This window comes from Mobula hypostoma, chromosome 20, assembly GCF_963921235.1.
Source record: "Mobula hypostoma chromosome 20, sMobHyp1.1, whole genome shotgun sequence".
Classification (NCBI taxonomy): domain Eukaryota; kingdom Metazoa; phylum Chordata; class Chondrichthyes; order Myliobatiformes; family Myliobatidae; genus Mobula; species Mobula hypostoma.
In genome coordinates, this window is record NC_086116.1 from 13,955,682 (window position 1) to 13,976,201 (window position 20,520).

Here is a 20,520-nt window from a genome sequence, read left to right on the forward strand (position 1 = left end):
TTACCAAAGTACATACAAGTTACCAAATACAACCATGAGGTTCATTTGCCTGTGAGCGTACTCATCAAATTTTTAAATTAGTAACTATAACAAGACAACAAACGGTGCAAATGGAAATATAAATAAATAGTAATAAATTACAAGAACATGAGATCATTGGTTGTAGGAACACCTCAATGGATGGGCAAGTGAGTGTAGTTATCCTGTTTTATTCAAGAGCCTGATGATTGAGGGGTAGTAACTGTTCTTGAACCAGGTGGTTTGAGTCCTGAGGTTCTTGTACCTTCTACCTGATGGGAGCAGCGAGAAGAGAGCATGACCTGGCTGGTGGTGATGAACTCTGATGATGGATGCTGCTTTCCAAAAACAGTGTTTCATACGGATGTACTTTGCCTGTGATGTACTGGACTGAATCAACTACCTTTTATAGGACCTTCCATTCAAAGGCATTGGTGTTTCCATACCAGACCATGATGCAGCCAGTCAATATACTCCCCACCTCATGTCTATAGAAGTTTGTGAAAGTTTTAGATGTCATACCAAATCTCAGCAGACAGAATAGGAACACCCAGAAATTTAAAGTTGCTGACCCTCTCCACCTCTGGTCCTCAATGAGGACTGGCTCAAGGACCTCTAGCTTCCCTCTCCTGAGATCTAAAATTAGTTCCTTAGTCTTGCTGACATTGAGTGAGAGGTTGCTGCTTTGACGCCAGATTGCCAAATTTTCAATTTCCCTCTTGCATGCTGATTCATTACCACCTTTGATTCAGCCCTCAATAGTGGTATCATCAGAAAACTTGAATACGGCATTGGAGCTGTGCTTAGCCACACAGTCATAGGTGTAAAGCAAGTAAAGCAGAGGGCTGAGCAACAGCTCTGTGGGCACCTCTGTTGATGGAGATCTTGGAGGAGGTTTCTTTGCTAATCCAAACTGACAGTCTGCAACTGAGGGAATTGAGGATCCAATTGTAAAAGGAGGTATTGAGGGCAAGGTCTTGGAGCTAATTGATTAGATTTGAGGAGATGATGGTATTGAATACTGAGCTGTAGTTGATAACGAACATTAGGTTCGATTAGATTAGATTATGGGAACACTCAGTCCTCTTTTATTGTCATTTAGAAATGCATATATGCATTAAGAAATGATACAATGTCTCTCCGGAGTGATATCACAGAAAACAGGACAAACCAAGAGACTAACACTGACAGAACCATATAATTATAACATATAGTTACAGCAGTGCAAACCAATACCATAATTTGATGAAGAACAAACCATGGGCACAGTAAATAAAGTCTCAAAAGCCCTCGAGTCAATCGACTCCCGAGTCCCCGATAGCAGGCGGCAAAAGGGAGAAACTCCCTGCCATAAACCTCCAGGCACCATCAACTTGCCGATGCCTTGGAAGCAGCCGACCACAGCCGACACTGAGTCCATCCGTCCGAAAACTTCGAGCTTCCGACCAGTGTCTCTGATACAGCCTCCCGAGTGCCTTCAACCTCGCCCCAGCTGCTGAGACAAGCAAAGCCGAGGATTTCAGGGCCTTCTGTTCTGGAGATTCCGGTTACCACACAGTAGCAGCGGCAGCGAAGCGGGCATTTCAGAAGTTTTCCAGATGTTCCTCCATACTCTCACGTCCGTCTCCATCAAATCAGAATTGTGCACGGTCCCCTACTTGACAGATAACAGACGTCACCACCGAAGTGGCCGGTACGATTGAAGCTTACTTGAAGCAGGTGGATACCACACACTGCCGGCTGAGAGGTTGAAGATTTCAGTGAACACAGCCAGCTGCACGATCGGGGTTCGATTTCTGCAACTGAAAGAGGTTTGTTCCTTCTCCCTGTGATGGCGTGGAACACCTGTTTCCTCTCGATTTCCAACAACGTCCAGTTCAGATGGAAAGTAGGAACAAAATGAGAAGAAAACGATGAAAATTGCTAAATTGTTTTATTACTGGACTGCACGGTAGCATAGCTATTTGTGTAACACTATTACAGCATCAGCGACCTGGGTTCATTTCCATCACTGTGTGTAAGAAGTTTGTACATTTTCCCTGTGACAACGTGGGTTTCCATCCACGTTCTAAAGACATACGGTTAGGGTTAGTGATCCGTGAGCAAGCTACTCTGGCGCTGGAATTGTGAAATCACTTGCCGGCTACTCAATACAATTCTCGCTGCTTTGATTTGGCGTAAATGATGCATTGCACTGTACGTTTCCATGTACATGTGACAAATAAAGCTAACTTTTTTTTTAAACTCTTACTCAGCCAAGGGAAGTGGCTGGGGCTGCACCCAGGACAGACTCCCACCGTCACTGGCTCAGGCATTGCCCTCACAATACTCTTCTTCGCTCTGATGATTAAAGCTCAGCCCAACTCACAAGAAGTGTCAGCTGACTACAGGAATTCTGCAGATGCTGGAAATTCAAGCAACACACATCAAAGTTGCTGGTGAACGCAGCAGGCTGGGCAGCATCTGTAGGAAGAGGTGCAGTCGACGTTTCAGGCCGAGACCCTTCGTCAGGAAGTGTCAGCTGCCTAGGCCGGACTCCAAAGGCGGCAGTGATTACCATGCAGCAGGGGCAGTCTCAAAGTCTCCTGGGGAGATAACAACTTCCTCACCCACTAGTGCGAAGTCCTGACCAGTGACGATACAGAACGGAGAGAAGCACTCGCTCAGTCAGGCACGCTCACTGGTGCTATTGTGACCGTCTGGTTAGCTCAAAATCACGATGCCACTAATAAAACACTAAGGCTGTGTTTTAAATTTTTTTTTGCTAAATCTTTTAAAAAACAATTTACTTACAACATCTAGTACAGGCTTCAAGGGCACAGCACCACTGGACCAGAAATCCAGAGAAACAAACTTAAATAGCAAAGCAGGAGACCGAACATTTTACTTCAGTTTGGACATAAAACAAGTTGGAGCCAGCTTAAAATTAAAGAGGATGCAATAGTCAGATTGTCACAAAAATCTAACAAGACCCATTGGTAAGTTATTTTGTCTTCATTAGCAACCCCATTTACACGTCAATGCATCTGGCTCTTAATTGTCGTCTAGAATGACATCCAAGTCGTTGCATTATACAAAATCACCACACAGTAATAACAACAGGCATCCCAACACTCAACTCCAGAGCCTGGGAGTCAATGCCTCCCTCTGCAACTGGATCAAGTTTAATTGTCGTTGCACCTTGCATGAATGCCCATGAATACAGCCAAACGAAACACTGTTAGTCCAGGGCCAAGGTGAAGAACACAGTACTGACAGTCACGCACAGCACAAAGCACATACAAGATATCAGTGAAGTATAGTCATGCACAAAAAATATACAGTCCAAGACCCTGAGTCCACGAATGTTGCAGCAGTCTGCAGTCAAACACAACACAGCTTGTCTTCAGCCGGGTCAACACTGGGACGCCGCACCACACCAGCTCTGCTGGAGCACCCCGACTCTGACACTTCTCTCCTGCACGGCTGCATACTTGCCTTCCCAACCAACAGACTGCAATCAGTAATGGCAGGCAGCAACACTTCCACCGTGATATTTCTAAACCCCAATGCTCCACAATGTTACATCATCTGCCTTCTACATCAACTGTTGTTCAGGTCGGGTGGGTCGAGAGCTTTAGGTTCCGAGGAATGAACATCACCAATAGCCTGCCCTGATGCCACAGCCAAGAACGCTCACCAACACCTCTCCTTCCTCAGGAGGCTAAAGAGACCTGCCGTGTCCCCATCGATCTTTACCAACTTTATCAAAGCATCATAGAAAGCATTCTACACGAACGCATCATGGTTTGGTATGGCAACTACTCTGCACATGACCATGAAAACTGCAGAGTTGCTGACACAGCTCAGCACATCATGGAAACCAGCTTCCCCTCTATACTGCTCGCTGCCTCAGTAAAGCAGCCAGCATAATCAGAGACCCTATCCACCTCTCTCCCCTCTCCCATCAGGCAGAAGACACAAAGCCCGAAAGCATATAATACCAGGGTCAAGGACAGGTTTTATCTTGCTGCTATTAGACTCCTGAGCGAACTCTTACACAACAAGATGGACTCTTGATCCCACATGATCTTGCACTTTGTTTACCTGCACTGAATTTTTTACACTTTATTCTGCGTTGCTTTTGATTTAGCTTGTTCATCTCAAAGCACTGTGTAGTGATTTGATCTACATGAACAGTTTGCAAGACAAGCTTTTCACTGTATCTCAGTAAATGTGACAATAATAAATCCACAACAAAGTAGAGATGGACAAGATATGTCCATACACTAAACATCAAGTACAAACTGGACACACAGGAAGACTACAGATGCTGGAATCTGGAATAGCAAGCAGCCTGCTGGAAGAGCTCAGCAGGTTGAGCAGAATTTGTATGAGGAAAGGAACCATCGGCATTTCGTCTGAAACCTGATTCAAGCAATCCTGATGCAGAGTTTCATATCGAAATGTTGACAATCAACCATAACCTCACTGAGTGATGGAGCAGCTCTGAGGAGCCAAATGGTCTATTCCTGCTTCTGTTTTCTATCTTCTAATGATGATGCATCTTTGTTAATAATGGTTGGCAGTTCTATATTGCAGATTCTTTCCTCCATTCCATAAGGTATACTCAGTCAACACACATCAAAGTTGCTGGTGAACGCAGCAGGCCAGGCAGCATCTCTAGGAAGAGGAGCAGTCGATGTTTCAGGCCGAGACCCTTCGTCAGGACTAACTGAAGGAAGAGTGAGTGAGAGATTTGAAAGTTGGAGGGGGAGGGGGAGGGGGAGATTCAAAATGATAGGAGAAGACAGGAGGGGGAGGGATAGAGCCGAGAGCTGGACAGGTGATTGGCAAAAGGGATACGAGAGGATCATGGGACAGGAGGTCCAGGAAGAAAGACGTGGGGGGGGGGATCCCAGAGGATGGGCAAGGGGTATATTCAGAGGGACAGAGGGAGAAAAAGGAGAGTGAGAGAAAGAATGTGTGTATATAAATAAATAACAGATGGGGTACGGGGGGGAGGTGGGGCATTAGTGGAAGTTAGAGAAGTCGATGTTCATGCCATCAGGTTGGAGGCTACCCAGATGGAATATAAGGTGTTGTTCCTCCAACCTGAGTGTGGCTTCATCTTTACAGTAGAGGAGGCCGTGGATAGACATGTCAGAATGGGAATGGGATGTGGAATTAAAATGTGTGGCCACTGGGAGATCCTGCTTTCTCTGGCGGACAGAGTGTAGGTGTTCAGCAAAGCGGTCTCCCAGTCTGCGACGGGTCTCGCCAATATATAAAAGGCCACATCGGGAGCACCGGACGCAGTATATCACCCCAGCCGACTCACAGGTGAAGTTTCGCCTCACCTGGAAGGATTGTTTGGGGCCCTGAATGGTGGTAAGGGAGGAAGTGTAAGGGCATGTGTAGCACTTGTTCCGCTTACACGGATAAGTGCCAGGAGGGAGATCAGTGGGGAGGGATGGGGGGGACGACAGCATCTGCAGAATTCCTGTTGTTTGCGTTTTTAAAGTATACTCAGTGGCTACTTTATTAACCTGCACGTTAATACAGATATTTAATCAGTCAATTATGTGCCAGCAGCTCAATGTATAAAAGCATGCAGACATGGTCAAGAGGTTCTGTTGTTCAGACCAAATATCAGAATTGGGAAGAAATGTAATCTAAATGATTCTGACCATGGAATGATTGTTGGTACCAGGCAGGCTGGTTTGAGTATCTCAGAGATTGCTGATCTCTTGGGATTTTCATTCAGTACATTCCTTAGAATAGAGTGAAAATAAAAAAAAAATCCAGTGAGAAGCAGTTCTATCACCTTGTTAATATGAGAGATGAAAGGAGAATGGCCAGACTGCTTCAAGTTGACAGGGAGGTGACAGTAACTCAAATAACTATGCATTGTACAGCGGTGTGCAGAAGAGCATCTCAAAGTGCACATGTTGAACCTGGGAGTGGATGGACTACAGCAGCAGGTGACCGTCAACATGCTCCGATACTCTGGATACACACCGGAGTGCACGTTGATGGTCTCATGCTACTGAATATCCTTCCCCAAACGAAAACAAAATGTAGACAGCAGCCCGACCTGCTGAGCAATTCAAGCACTGTAGGTTTTCAGCATTCACAGATTTTGTTTTAAATCTTTCCTTGACAAGTTTTCAAATGTTTAACCCCCATTATGAAAAAGGAAGAGACAAAAAAAATACAAATAAGAGCATCTTCTCAGCTGATAAAGTAAATGAGTTGCAACTATAGAACTGCTGTGTAAGTGGTCCGACAGATAGTACCAAAACAAGGTCATAGCCAGCTGGAAATGGCTCATCCCTCATTTTATTTCCCACATAAATTGGAATTGGTTTATTAATTGTCACATGTACAGAGGTACAATGAAAACCTTGTCTTGTATACTGTTTATACAGATCAGATCATTACACAGTGCATTGAGGTAGAACAAGGTAAAACAATGAAAATATGGAATAAAATAGTAAAGCTATGGAGAAAGTGCAGTGCAGGGAATCAATAAGGTGCAAGATCATAATGAAGTAGATCAGCCTTTCTCAATCTTTTTGCCCTGAAGGAACCTTTGAAATAATTTTCAGGTCCCTAGCAAAACAATTAGTATATCTGCAGCTCATGCACAGTACATTAACATGATCAGTAAGTTGTAGATATAATAATCCAAAAATAATTGTCAATATTTGTTTGTGTAGACAATGAATTTTTAGCCAGCCTTTCTTAAAAAAAACAGATAGTTAAGCTTAGCTTACCTTTGTTGAAATTACTCGTTCTTTCTCTTCATAAATTTTAACAACTCATAAGGCGAACATAATAAATTGCACAATTCTGGGTCGAACTTGAGATAAGTACACATGGATTTCACCTTCAACTGAAATGAGACTATTTCTATCCTTGCTGTTGATGTTTGTTAAACAAGACAAAGCTTGCTCACACATGTAAGAGGTTGAAAATTGGAGCAAAATGTTCATTGCTTTCCTATGAATAACAGGATACTTTTCATTCACAGAAATCCAGAACTTGTCCAGGGGCAGGTCAGTAAATCTCATCTTGAGTGCATGATCAGAGTGCAGCTCACAAAGTTCTTCCTCTTCTCTCACAGTCAAGTTCTCAGGCTGAGCAGGAGATTCATAGACAGTGTCCCTCACCCAGAAATACACTTGTGCTGAAAGAGGGGAAAATGCTGTTCCAATTATCCTCTGAAGTTCTCCCATGTGGTTTTCAATAAGACTCGAGTCTTTCTGATATCCTTCCTCACTCTCAAGCCCAAGCAGCAGAGGAAACATTTCAAGATTCCCTTTTGCAGCATGTTTTTTTCTAAAGGTTCGGTTTTCTTTAAAATCCCAAAATCTTGTCACTTGAAGCTAAGACATTTTCTCCAGGGCCTTGCAGAGACTTGTTCAACTGGTTCGTAGAATGAAAAATGTTTGTTAAGTAGGCTAGTTTCCGCAGCCATTCTTCATCTTCAAAGCACTTAGTAAAATCTGCCCAAGTATTTTCTGAAAGTACTCCTCTAATTCACTGCCTTGCCTTCGTCTGCTGATCAGACTCGCTTTGGCAGTCTGTTTTGCCAACTCGCAGCGGAGGAAGTCCCCAGTGGAAATCTCTTTACGCAGGGCTCCTTCCCCTGTATATTGGTGTTGCATAGGGCAGGTTCACTAACAACCCATCCAACTGTCCATTCTGTGGCCGGGAGGAGTCAGTGTACCAGGCTGATATGGAGTGTGAGAGGCTGCAGCCCCAGTATCTGAAGGGGCTGCTGCTCAGGGTCTGGCAGCACTTCAGCCCCGTGCTCCTTATATACCAGCACCCAGTACAGAAGGTGGGGGTGGGGGGGGGGGGAGTTCGTGAGGAGAATCGCCTGGTGGACTTGCTCCTGGGCCTGGCCAAAAGGCCTAGGCGTGGGAAAGTTGAGGGCTCTGCCAGGGCCGAATCGCTGCCCCAGTTCCAAGGATACCTTCATGCCCGGCTGTCCTTGGAGAGGGAGCACGCAGTCTCAATAGGTACAGTGGGGATTTCCGGGAGCAGTGGGCCGCCAGGGAATCAACTGTTTTATATAGTAGCAATGTATTTTAAATGTATTTATGGCTTTGCAAATAGTGAAAGTTTGTACTACAAACGACAGGAAATCTGCAGATGCTGGAATTTCAAGCAACACACATCAAAGTTGCTGGTGAACGCAGCAGGCCAGGCAGCATCTGTAGGAAGAGGTACAGTCGACGTTTCAGGCCGAGACCCTTCGTCAGGACTAACTGAAGGAAGAGCTAGTAAGAGATTTGAAAGTTGGAGGGGGAGGGGGAGATCCAAAATGATAGGAGAAGACAGGAGGGGGAGGGATGGAGCCAAGAGCTGGACAGGTGATTGGCAAAAGGGATATGAGAGGATCATGGGACAGGAGGCCCAGGGAGAAGGAAAAGGGGTGGGGGAGGGAACCCAGAGGATGGGCAAGGGGTATAGTCAGAGGGACAGAGGGAGAAAAAGGAGAGTGAGAGAAAGAATGTGTGTATAAAAATAACGGATGGGGTACGAGGGGGAGATGGGGCATTAGTGGATGTTAGAGAAGTCAATGTATAAAAATAACGGATGGAGTACGAGGGGGTATAAAAATAACAGATAACAAAGTTCAAGCAACACACATCAAAGTTGCTGGTGAACGCAGCAGGCCAGGCAGCATCTCTAGGAAGAGGTGCAGTTGACGTTTCAGGCCGAGACCCTTCGTTGTTTGCGGATAACAAAGTTTGTACTTTGTGTATTTGTTGTGTAAATAAACTTCTATAGTTTTAAAAGACAGACCTTTTTGCATCCGTTGTTGCACTAGTGCAGTGAAATGACACAGAAGACTGTAATTCTTCATCATTAACCTTATCAGAATTGTCCGCAGGCCTCGGCCTAGAATCCTCCTCTTCCATCTCACACCTCCTCTTCTAAAATTGTCACACTAGACTGTCTTTAGAATGAAAATTTTCCTCCAATTTTCTGCTACACTGGTAGAATTTGTAGGCTCCCACAAGTCAGTCGGTGGTGTGCAAGGGGAAGTTGGGGGAGGTAATTCGGGAGGGAGAAGCTGACGTCACAGCCCAAGTTGGGTGAGCCGCCCATTCAATGCTCAGAAAACGCACTCATGGTCCTCATCAGCCTACCATCCTCCCCTCCATGCAATACAACACTCACCAATTATCAACCGCCTCCCCTATCTCATGTTAAAAACCGAGAACACACTCAACCAAATAAACACGGTCCTACTGTGCACCGCCACACTGGGCTGAGATTGCTAACGGTGCAGCTTGGCCACTGCCCACCACTGCGCGTGCTCACATTATGTGAGGTTCAAAAAATTATGTTGTTTTTAAATCATGATCTTCCGCGGAACCCCGGCGACCTCTCATGGAACCCCGGTTGAGAAACCCTGAAGTAGATTATGAGGTCAAGAGCCCAACTTATTGTATTTGGAAACTATTAAATAGTTTACAACTGTCTTAAGACACCACACGAAAGTTTCACAATGAATTTCCTTTGGAGATGGGAGGGAAATGTGGAGCCCACGTCCAGGTGGTGAGATGACAGAATGGCCTTTGGAAAATTTGGATGAGGGAAGATACCAAGACGTCAGATTCTTTAGTCACCGTCATAAGCACTACTATGCTTACACTATTGGAATAGTCAAGCTTGTGGAACCACGTTCTGAGAATCTGACTGCACTCACCTCGGCCAGCACTACAGGGGAGCGTCTCAACATGGTGGGAAACAAGCACCCCTCAGGAGGACCAGGCCAGCTCCTGCAATGCTCAGTAGGACACTCCCCATCAGTATGAGCCTGAGTAGTCAACCAAACGAGAATGAAATTCCCGAAGCCGGCTAAGAGCACAAGCGATTCAGCAGATGCAGAAATTCCAGAGCAACCAACACAAAAATTCTGGAGGAACAGAAGGTCAAATGACGGGAAGGTAGGTGGGTGGGGTTGCAGGGAGATGAAGTGAGAAGCTAGGAGGTGGGTCAGTCTAAGAGGTAAAGAGCTGAAGGAAGAAAGAATCTGATAAGAGAGGAGAGTGGACATGGGAGAAAGAGGAGGAGGGGCATCAGAGGAGATGAAGAGGCAGATGAGGAAGAGAGAAGGGATAAGAGGGGAATGGAAAAAAGGAGAAAGGGGAAGGGGTGCTACTGTTAGTTAGGAGCTAATAGTAGCAAGTTAGGAGCTACTGTTAGGAACGCCAACACAAGTTTATGATACCAAAAGCAAGCCTCTGTGAGCTTGGTGGAGGAGACAATGTATGTGATGGGTGGCAGTGGTCTTTGGAGGTGGGGGGGTGGGGGGAGGCTGGAATTCCTGAAGGCAGGCTTGGATGCTCCACCTCACACAGGGACATTCTGCTGCACTCCACCTTGGATATGGGAAGAGGGGAGAGGATTACCAAGGGGTTGGGGGGAGGCTGTGAAGATGATACGGAGGATAGGGGTGGCAGTTTCAAAGGGTTGAGTGGTGGCCAGATGATCAGGAGACAGTCTGGGAGTAGGTGATGTGGACAACACTGGCAAATGGGGAAGGAGAAATGACCGAGTAATGGAATAGTGATGAAAACCTTTGCCTGCAGGAAGATGGAGCCTCTGACTCTGGTAACGAGCCCTCTCACTGGCATGAAATTTCCTGCTTCATTGTTCTCATAAGCTTCAAAAAGAAATGTCACAGTTTATCACAAGACCCATGGCTTCTCTACAGCAGTCGGCTGGACATGCTCACAACACTCTGGGTCTGCAGCCTTTTGATCGACCTCCTCAAGCGTCCCTAGCCTAAGGAGAGTGATGCCGTCTGGAGCTTAGCTACCAGGAAGGTGATCCATGACAGTAAGGTCAGGGGAGGTTCCAGACAAAGAGTAATTCCACCAAGACTTCATCCGTGGAGCTGGCGGAAGCCGACGACACATCACAGTGGCAGTGAAGGCGGAGGAAGGCTGGTGCAGTAACGGCCCCAGTCGTCTTGCGTTCCGTGTCACTGGACTCTGACCTCAATCTGTCAAGGACATGTGGTGGATGCCCGTGCATCAACCTCCCCCTGTTAAACAGGGTCACGCACAGGCATTCTCCATTACGGGAATAACCCCATGGGAGAACATCATAACTCAAGTGATCACACTACTGCTACTCTACAATTAGTAGGTAATGTTTAAGGCCAACACACGCTTCAGATTGTACTTCACCTCTATGAATGCACCACATAGCTACTGCGTTACACCTTTGATAACGTGGTAGATGTCTCACCAGTGGACACACTGATCGTGCCCAGAGCCCTGCCACCAAACAGTCTTGCACTTTTCACAAAATGAAGTAAGCTGTGTTCACAAAACAAAGTATGCCATTGTCTCACTGTTCCAGAGACTCGGGTTTAATTCTGTCCTCTAGTGCCGTTCATGTGGAGTCTGCACGTTCTCCTCATGACTGTGTGAGTTCCCCCCCCAACATCCCAATGATGAACTGCTTTGTAAACTGATTGCCTATTACTGCCTGAGGAACTCAGCAGGTCAGGCAGCACTTATGGAAAAAAGTACAGTCGGCATTTCGGACCGAGATTCTTCATCAGGACTGATCCACTTTTTCCAATTCTGACAATCTCCCATCTGAAGTATTAACTCTGTTTCCCTTCGTACAGATCCTGTCTGACCTCTGGAGTATTTCCAGCATTTTATGCCTTTCTTTCTGATTTCCAGAACCTGCAGTTTATTTTTTTTTTATTTTTGCCTTGCAAATTAGCAATTCCAGGATATCACATGACTTACACAATTCAATTAAAAAAAAAGATCCTAAAATGTTTCTGGGGATTCCAGCAAGCCAGTCCTTAAAAGAATCCCAAACTAATTTCCCCCTCAGCAGTTGCAATCTTTCATCTGGTACCAAGCATGTAAAATTGGCAAAACATTCTGCAGTAACAACTTCTACAACCCTGTTAAAAGCATTACATTTTTAGTCTTTTCTGTGTGAAGGGCAGTAATTCGAATTAAATAACAAGAAGCCAGCAATTATTTAAGATGTTAATGATATTGATCCCAAATTAGGCAATTTACCATTGACCATTTGTACACTGCAGAATAAAAAGAACATAGTTAAAACCCTAGGGATTGCACACATTCCTGTCAGTGAGCAGGGCAGTACTAAAATAAAACACTAATTGTTCTGGGTTTTTAAACAAAACTTTCAACGACTTGATAACTATGGCTAACAGATGCTTTGACAATATCATCTATAACAAGGCAAGTAAAGGGAAACTTTTAACAAGATCCTGTCGGTTGTGCAGGCAGTCTGGTGCTCTGCACCCCATCGCGTGCATTTTATAGCAGGCTTCTTTCAGGTGGGAGGGTTATGCAGGCTTGCAACACATTCTACTTAGGGTTCAAACTGTGACCCTGCCGGCACTGATACAGCAGGGGTGACCTCAGTAATGACCAGTGCGCAGCCACCACGAAGCTGGTCAGTGCCAACTGATTAAACTTTTAACAGCATCCCTTGTGCGATAAAGGGCAAAACGACAACTTTCCCCCATCGCCAAGGTGTCTGTATAATAAACTAATTAGTAAACCACACAGTCTGTGGAGCTTCTAATGAGCACTATCGGTTGATTTCTGTAATAATAACCCACGTCTGGCCCCTTTTGGGATTCAATTAAGGAAAAGACTGTCATACACTTGCTCTGGCTGATCAATGAATCCATTCCGACCTTTTGTCAGGAGTTCTTCCCAAGGTCAGCGGCTGAAGCAAGGACAGCCAGCTTGGCAAAGAGACCTACCCAATGGCAGCAGACAGGCACCGATACCAGTTGTTGATGTCTTCTTGGTCATTCGACATTACAAGGACCTTTTCCTCAGGAAAGGTTAGCTGGAAGACAGATTTATAAAAGGAGACCTCACTAGGTTTCACTCAGCATTTCCGCTGAACTTTTAAACAGAAAGTCACTAAAATTATGTTGATCAGTAATGTTCAAGCTTTTCCAATTTACCCTATCTATAGATCACGCGTCATGAAATATTCAAAACCATTTAAGAAAGCAATAGTACATTATCAATAACCATCATTGACAAGTTCAACTTGCACCAACATTAGTGCCTTCAAATAAAATCAAACACCCTGTCCAAGACAACAGTATTTCTTTGTTACAAAAATATGAAGTTAGCCTTATGAGGAGGGTGTAAAAGCATAAAAATTATGGACTTTAATCATACCACTGACAAATAGCTGGATTTCTTGCTCCACATTCCTGTGTTGAATTTTGTCAGGTTAACTCTAAGTAAATGATCATCTAAATATATCTTGCAGTAAAATATACTCGTACCATAGAATTCAAAAAGAATAAAGATTTCAAATATGCTGTCATCAATTGTATTATCTAATTATGAAGTTCATTGAACAGGCCAAGTGAAACTGTTGATAATGTTAGTTCCTCGCCTTCTGGGAATACTTAAGATTTATGCACAAATAGATCCACCGTCTGTGGAAACACAGTAATTAAGAATTTGTCAAGGAAATTTGACTCTCTGGGGCAGAAATTACATTGTAACACAAGAACAGCAGTGCACCAGCATTTGTACTGGGCATAATTCAGGTTGATTATTTATACATCAAAAGCAGCCCGCAGTAGCTGCAATATAATATGAAAGCGTGAACACATTATGGACTGCAGAGTCTACTGAATTCTCTTTCAAATCTGCATGCAAAAGTGAAAGATATTTTCATGAATCATTTCATTTTGCATATAAATTGGGGCGCAGATTGAGCCTCTGAATTTAATGCTGTCAAATTTAATTTCTCTTTAATTCTTCAAGTTAAGATGTGAGTGGCTCATGTTGCCGACTGCAATTTGCAGTGCTTACAGGTAGCAGCCAGATTGATAAACTGACTTAGCGAGAGAGGGGAAAAAAATGAACAATAATATTACTGCATTATTATCCTAAAAGAAATTTTCTTTGCAGGATAATGGGATGATGAAATGGCAGTAGAGTTATTAGGGAAAGCCAAATACTTAAATAAAGAGCTTGACGGAATTGGCAGAGGCAGACTTGAACATATATCCCGCTCTGAACATTTAAATATCTCAGTAAGTGAAAAACTGAAATTGAATGGTTTTGCAAAGGGGAAACATTTAAGTCAATAAAATTATCCATTTCATCTGTAGCTCAAAGCCATCTATGTTTTTCATTTTAATCTGTTAAAACTACCTGCTAATTACTTTTAATAATAAAATGGCTGAAAATGAAATTGCCTTTGATATATACATGCAAAATGATTAGATTAATTAACACCCACATCTTACTGATCTTATATTTATTAATACATGACACTTTTTGTAATGGAAGAAGTGCAAGTACTGTTTAACATGTCAAGGGTCAAATATTTTGAAGGACAATTGGACTCACCTCTACAAGAACAAACAAGAAGATAAGACCAAGACACTTCACCCCTCAAGCTTGCCCACCTCTCAATATTATTATTGTTGCTCTGCCCAGGATCTGAACCCTTTCTTTGTCCCAGATCCCCATAGTCCTCAATTCCCTCATCTTTCATAGAGTGATCTGCCGGTAGGCTGATTATGTCTCCACAAACTTCTAGGGTAGAGTTCCAGAGATTCACTGTCTTGTGCTAAAAGAGACTCCAAGACACTCAATATTAAATGAAGCCCCCTTTATAACTAAGTCCTTCCTCTGAGATTCTCCATTTTGGAGAAACATCTTGACAACAACCTTACACGAGGAAATCTGCAGATGCTGGAATTTCAAGCAACACACATAAAAGTTGCTGGTGAACGCAGCATCTCTAGGAAGAGGTACAGTCGACGTTTTGGGCCGAGACCCTTCGTCAGGATGAAGAGTCTTAGCCCGAACCATCGAATGTACCTCTTCCTAGAGATGCTGCCTGGCCTGCTGTGTTCACCAGCAACTTTTATGTGTGTTGCTTGACAACAACCTTGTCCACACCCCCTTATGTGCCTTAATAAAATTACCCCTATTCTTCTACACTCGAAAGAATACTGGCCCAATCTTTTCAAACCTTTCATGATAGGACAACCCTTTCATCCAAGGAATCAGTCACGAGAGTCCCTTCTGGACTGCCAGTAATACTAGTATAATCTTGAATAAAAGGACCAAAACGGAACACAATTTCAGTTAAACAGCCATTGAGGAGATTCAGAGCCGAAAGATATTGATGTGGCTTGCAAGATAATAACATGAACAGATTTGATTCAACTTACGGCAGAGGTGACGGACAAAATGGGAACAAATAGTTATGGTTTTGTACTGAATCCAGGTCACCCCGTTTTTACTGTCAGTAAAAATGCCCTCCCTGAGCTGAACAAGCTCCTTTTGTCTCCTTCCCTGTTCTAACCAAGGGTCTGCAAACTGAAACGTTGGCTATGTTTCTCTTGCCACAGGTGCAGCCTGATCTGCTGTCTCCTGCACTTCCTGTTTCTCACTAAACCTTCCGCAAAACTCAGCCAATGACCAGAAAGTTGACCATTTCTCTCTCTGGAACTGTTACGTGATTGACTGCCTGAGTATTTTCAAGCAGAATCATGTTTCCTTAGAAGACATCAGCAAAGGCAGTCATACCAAGAAATCAAAGGAGTCATTAACACCTAGTATGGGTCACTATTAAGAGTATTTTATTTTTGAAAACTTACGCTAATCAGTCCTCCCTGACTCTCAGTGTGTCCAAAGACTTTCTCTACAGTGCCCTCAATCAAAGGGTAGGCCTTCTGCCAGACAAACTTGTCAGAATGCACAGGGTGGAGCGGGTGGCAAGGTTTGGTCATCAGCAGCATATCCGAGAACAGAAAGAACATTCTGTGTTTCAACTCCTCACCCTTAGGTGGCACAGTAGTCAGCCAGCCTTCACGGATATATTTCCTTCCTGTGGTAACAGAAAGATGAAAATTGTTCACTTAAAAACTTTGTATGAAGTTTAGGAAGCACAAAAGGAATTTTCACTTTCGTTCTGTGACTTCACTGGAGAGTATATGAAGCCCATGGAGGGCAGGTCTTTTTCAAAAAGGAAAATTCTCCATGGGTATTGTTGATTGTCCCAATTTACTTTCCATTAATTTAAACTGCAGTTAACAATTATCAGTCTACAATTGGCTTAAAATTACAAGAATAACAAACACGTATTTTGATGAGGACACTTGGGAAAGAATGTGCACATTATGCGATTCTGTAGCTGTGCCAAAGAGCTGTAGAGGAAGTTAACCCTTTTACTTCCATAACCAACAAAAATGTGCCCATCCCTATTGTGTTTTCTTCTAAACGCAAGGATTTTGTTCAAAAACGTTACAGCAGGAGGTATATCCCTGTTGTAGTGAAAAAGTTGGTCACCCAATTTGGAAATTTTCCTCTTTTGCCCAGTGATAAAAACCATATAGTGGGTGTACTTGAAGGGAAGGAGATTTTGACAGCATACACCTGTTAACACATCAATTTTCATGGATATTTTAGATTCACTAATTATGTGGGTCATTTGGAATTCCGGAGGACATAGACCTTAAGACATAAAAGCAGAATTGAGCTATTTGGCCCATCGTTTCTACTCTAAGATGGCTGTAAAAGATTTCATAACAAAATATTAGTGTGATCTTTCAGATCAGTTATAGGAATGACAGAGCTTTGTAACACACTTAAAAAATCAGCACACCCAACTGTGTGGTACTCCCTCTGCAGCTCTCTGGATTGCCCAGGACTAACCCATAACCTCACAGGCGAGTTGAAACCACTACTGACATCAATGTTCACTCACTTAAGTAGGTGAATAATGATAACTGCAGATTACTGAAGGGGAACTGCTCCTAATGGGCGCCATGCCAGTGTAGCGGGTAGCCCGACACTATTACAGCTCAAGGCCTCCCCCGAGTTCAGAGTTCAATTCTGGCGCTATTTTGTAAGGAGTCTCTGTACATTCCCCCACTCCACCCCCGTGGTATGTGTGGGCTTTCTCTGGGCCGTCCATTTTACTCCCACAGTCCAAAGATGTACCGGGCAGATTAATTGGTCGTTGTAAGTTGTCCCGTGATTAGGTTAAGATTAATTGGGGTTGCTGGGACACCATGGCTCAAAGGACCAGAAAGGCCTAGCCTGTTTTAAATCACTAAATAAATAAATAAATAAGGCAAGTTGCAGCTACAAAAATGCAATATCTATCCTTCAATTTGTGTCCTCTATGACCGCTCTTGCTTGCTGGAAGTTTTGCATGGCAAAATTAATCACTTAATTATCCGAGTAACTAAAAAGGCATTACAAATATCTGGCAGCTGTTCTATTCAAGCACGGGGAACACTGTTGGCCAGCATCAACTAAGCATAACCACGTTCAAACTGAAGTGGACTAAAAAGTTTGTGATCCAACACAGAAGCTTTAAAAAAAATGTTTGTAGATAAATTACATCAGAAATTGCTTCCCACCTCAGGCAAAATTCGATATTCACTCGCCTGCTTTGTAAAGCTTCAAAAGGCAAACAAAACAAGACTGTTGCTCAGAAGAATAAAGTTAAAATAGTTTGCAATTATTTTCAGCCCTCCTAAAATTAGCATGCAAAGAAAAATCTGCTGCTTTCCTACAATTGCTGATTTTTGAATTAAATCAATAAAGACCAATCTTCAAAGAGCTGGAGAAAATGATGACTATTTCTAAGCCTTGACAGAAGCCTCTAATAACTATCTCATAACTAATTAACAAACAAGTTTTTGGCAATTCATTTAAAAAAAGGGTTAAAATAAACTACTTTTGGGTCTGGATGCAATGAAAACAAAGGTGCTCATTATCGATGATTTATTCTGTACTCAGCAAGCTGTGGACCTGTCCATTATTGCCCTCCCTGGTACTTTAAGCAGGACTTTGAAAGAGAAAATTCAAAGAGCAAGACTTTCATGCTACCCTTTCCATGTCAGACACTTTCAACTTTTGGTTTCAAAGTAAAACTCAGCAGCTCTTCAAAGGCTTGCAGGGGGCAAGGACGGAGCAAAAGGTTGCTCGACTAAGTCTTAGAACTTCCTGGCAGTAATATCTTATACAGAAGTTAAAACCCATAAAACTAAAAACAACATATTGAATTGCTGTCAATGTAAGCACTTGCCTTTGCTTAACGTTAGTCGTAGTTAGTGAAAGCAGGAAGTATATAAAAGGCTTCTTAGTTTCAAAAATAACTAGTTGCCAATTTATAGCAAGCTAAATGCAGAAAACTGAAATTGAAAAATTCCAGCTAAGTTCAGGAGGAACACTTAAGAAATGCCTACAAATATCTAAAAAAGAAATCCTGCTTTCTACATGTTCGGTATTCATCTTTCTCTCAGTCTCTCTCTAGCCGTTTTATCTGTCTGCCCAGAAGATTTGGAGCACCATTAATTGGTCCTCAGGGAGGTTGACAGGCCTTGGCTTTCATGACTAGGCGCTTTGTGCTGTTACACATGTGGGCATTTCTCAGGAGATAAACAAAAGGAGAACATGTGTGTGTTGGGGGGGGGGACTTAAAATAAAAGGCCTAAACTGTGCCTTCAATAATCTAGGCCCAAAGCTTCAGGAAGGAGACAAAATTAGTTAAGCCAATTCTTGCTTATGCCTCATTATTAGAACTGCTGTAATCAACCCAAAACCTTCGGGAATTCCTGCTCTCACATTTCTACAACATTCAGGATCGTTCTCAAGAAAAATAAAAGGGAATTGCTGATCACAAGAACAAACCTGGAGCCAACACCTTGCTCCTTTGTCCTTTCAACAGTTTCTGCACCCTTAGCACCTGCAGGTAATTCTCATGCCTCCGAGCTTGGTCTTGAATGTGCTGGGAAGCTTCGGAAATTGCCTTTACTGCATCTGACAATCAGAGAAATTAGCAAAGACAGTTTTTTAAATAAATCTGCTTTCTGAAAAGGAATTGAAGAATTACTGGGTTACATTTATGAAAGCATGCACTTTGATTGTTAGTGCATTTCAAGTCTTCAGCTTTTGCAATGCCTGCTTGCCTGCAGACCGAGGGATTGATTTTGTGATTCAGTACCCCCAGTGAGGACCAGTTTTATCAGGAATGCACAAGCTGGAAAATCTTAGGCAAGTAATATCTTGTATTAGGTGAATATCAAAGCCCGCTGATTTTGTAGGTGAAGATTTAGCAAACCTTTTTCTAAAGTCATTAAATAACACTTTAATAATTCTGATATTTTTTAAATGTCTCAAAACCCTGCATTGTCTGTGTTGCACTTTAATCGTGCTGCATAGAACAGACTCAGAGGACCATCACTGGCAGCAGAAATGCCCATCACTCCAACAATCCCTTTTGAAGATTTAAATATTAGCCGTATTTTTCACATGTACACCAAAGCATCAACAACCAACACAGTCCGAAGATACGCTGCAAGCAGACCCCAAGTGTCGCTGTGCTTCCAGCACCAACAAAGCATAGCCACAGCTTACTAACCCTGATCCATACATGCTTCGAATGAGGGAGGAAACTGGAGCACCTGGGGGAAACCCACACGGCCACAGGGAGAACGTACCAACTCCTAAACACAAAATACTCTGCAGATGCTGGGGTCAAAGCAACACTCACAACACGCTGGAGGAACTCAGCAGGTCAGGCAGCATCTGTGGAAACGATCAGTCAACGTCTCGGGCCAGAACCCTTCATCAGGACTGTAGAGGGAAGGGGCTGAGGCCCTATAAAGAAGGTGGGGGGAGGGTGGGAAGGAGAAGGCTGGTAGGTTCCAGGTGAAAAACCAATAAGGGGAAAGATAAAGGAGTGGGGGAGGGGAAGCAGGGAGGTGATAGGCAGGAAAGGTGAAGAAGGAATGGGGGAAAGCACAATGGGTAGTAGAAGGAGGCGAAACCATGAGGGAGGTGATAGGCAGCTGGGGGAGGGGGCAGAGTGAAATAGGGATAGGGGAAGGGAGGGGGAGGGAATTACCGGAAGGGAGAATTCAATGTTCATACCAAGGGGCTGGAGACTACCTAGACGGTATATGAGGTGTTGCTCCTCCAACCTGAGTTTTGCTCATCATGGCAGTAGAGGAGGCCATGTATGGACATATCTGAAAGGGAATGTGAAGCAGAGTTGAAGTGGGTGGCAACCAGGAGATCCTGTCTGTCGTGGCGGATGGAGCGGAGGAGCTCGACGGAGCGACTCCTTACAGACAGTGAGGAGAACTGAACCCCAATCTTCTGATCGCTGGCACTCTAAAGCTGTCCTTCTTTGACCAGCACTTCCTCTCCTCTACCAGCAATATTAAACAATGGGATCTGTCTTCATTTGATGAGGGTTTTCAGAATTCATTCTGCGAGCCGCTACAGGTGCAGCAGCAAATAAAAAACTGAAGTAACTGTGAGCCAGGCAGCATCTGTGGAGGGAAATGAGTTAAGGACTTTCATCTGGACTGAAACAGCGGGAAGACACCACTAAAAACTCAGGAAAAGGGGTAATGCCAGAGGGAGCAAATGATAGGTGGATCTGTTCGAGAAGAGGTGATAGGCAGATTTAAGATTA

The 20,520-nt window shown here is 43.7% G+C and overlaps 1 protein-coding gene across 4 annotated transcripts in view; it reads right to left on the minus strand.

Moving 5' to 3' along the window:
• Positions 1 to 20,520, minus strand: part of arhgef39 (Rho guanine nucleotide exchange factor (GEF) 39) — a 90,509-nt gene that overhangs the window by 7,050 nt on the left and 62,939 nt on the right. For 3 of the 4 annotated variants that reach the window (XM_063072416.1, XM_063072415.1, XM_063072417.1), the window contains 3 exons: positions 18,729 to 18,857; positions 15,683 to 15,912; positions 12,797 to 12,885 (listed from right to left, as the gene is read on the minus strand). In XM_063072416.1, coding sequence (XP_062928486.1) covers positions 12,797 to 12,885; positions 15,683 to 15,912; positions 18,729 to 18,857 — 448 coding nt within the window. The remainder of the gene's footprint in view (positions 1 to 12,796; positions 12,886 to 15,682; positions 15,913 to 18,728; positions 18,858 to 20,520) is intronic. The other variant, XM_063072418.1, reaches the window with a different exon arrangement.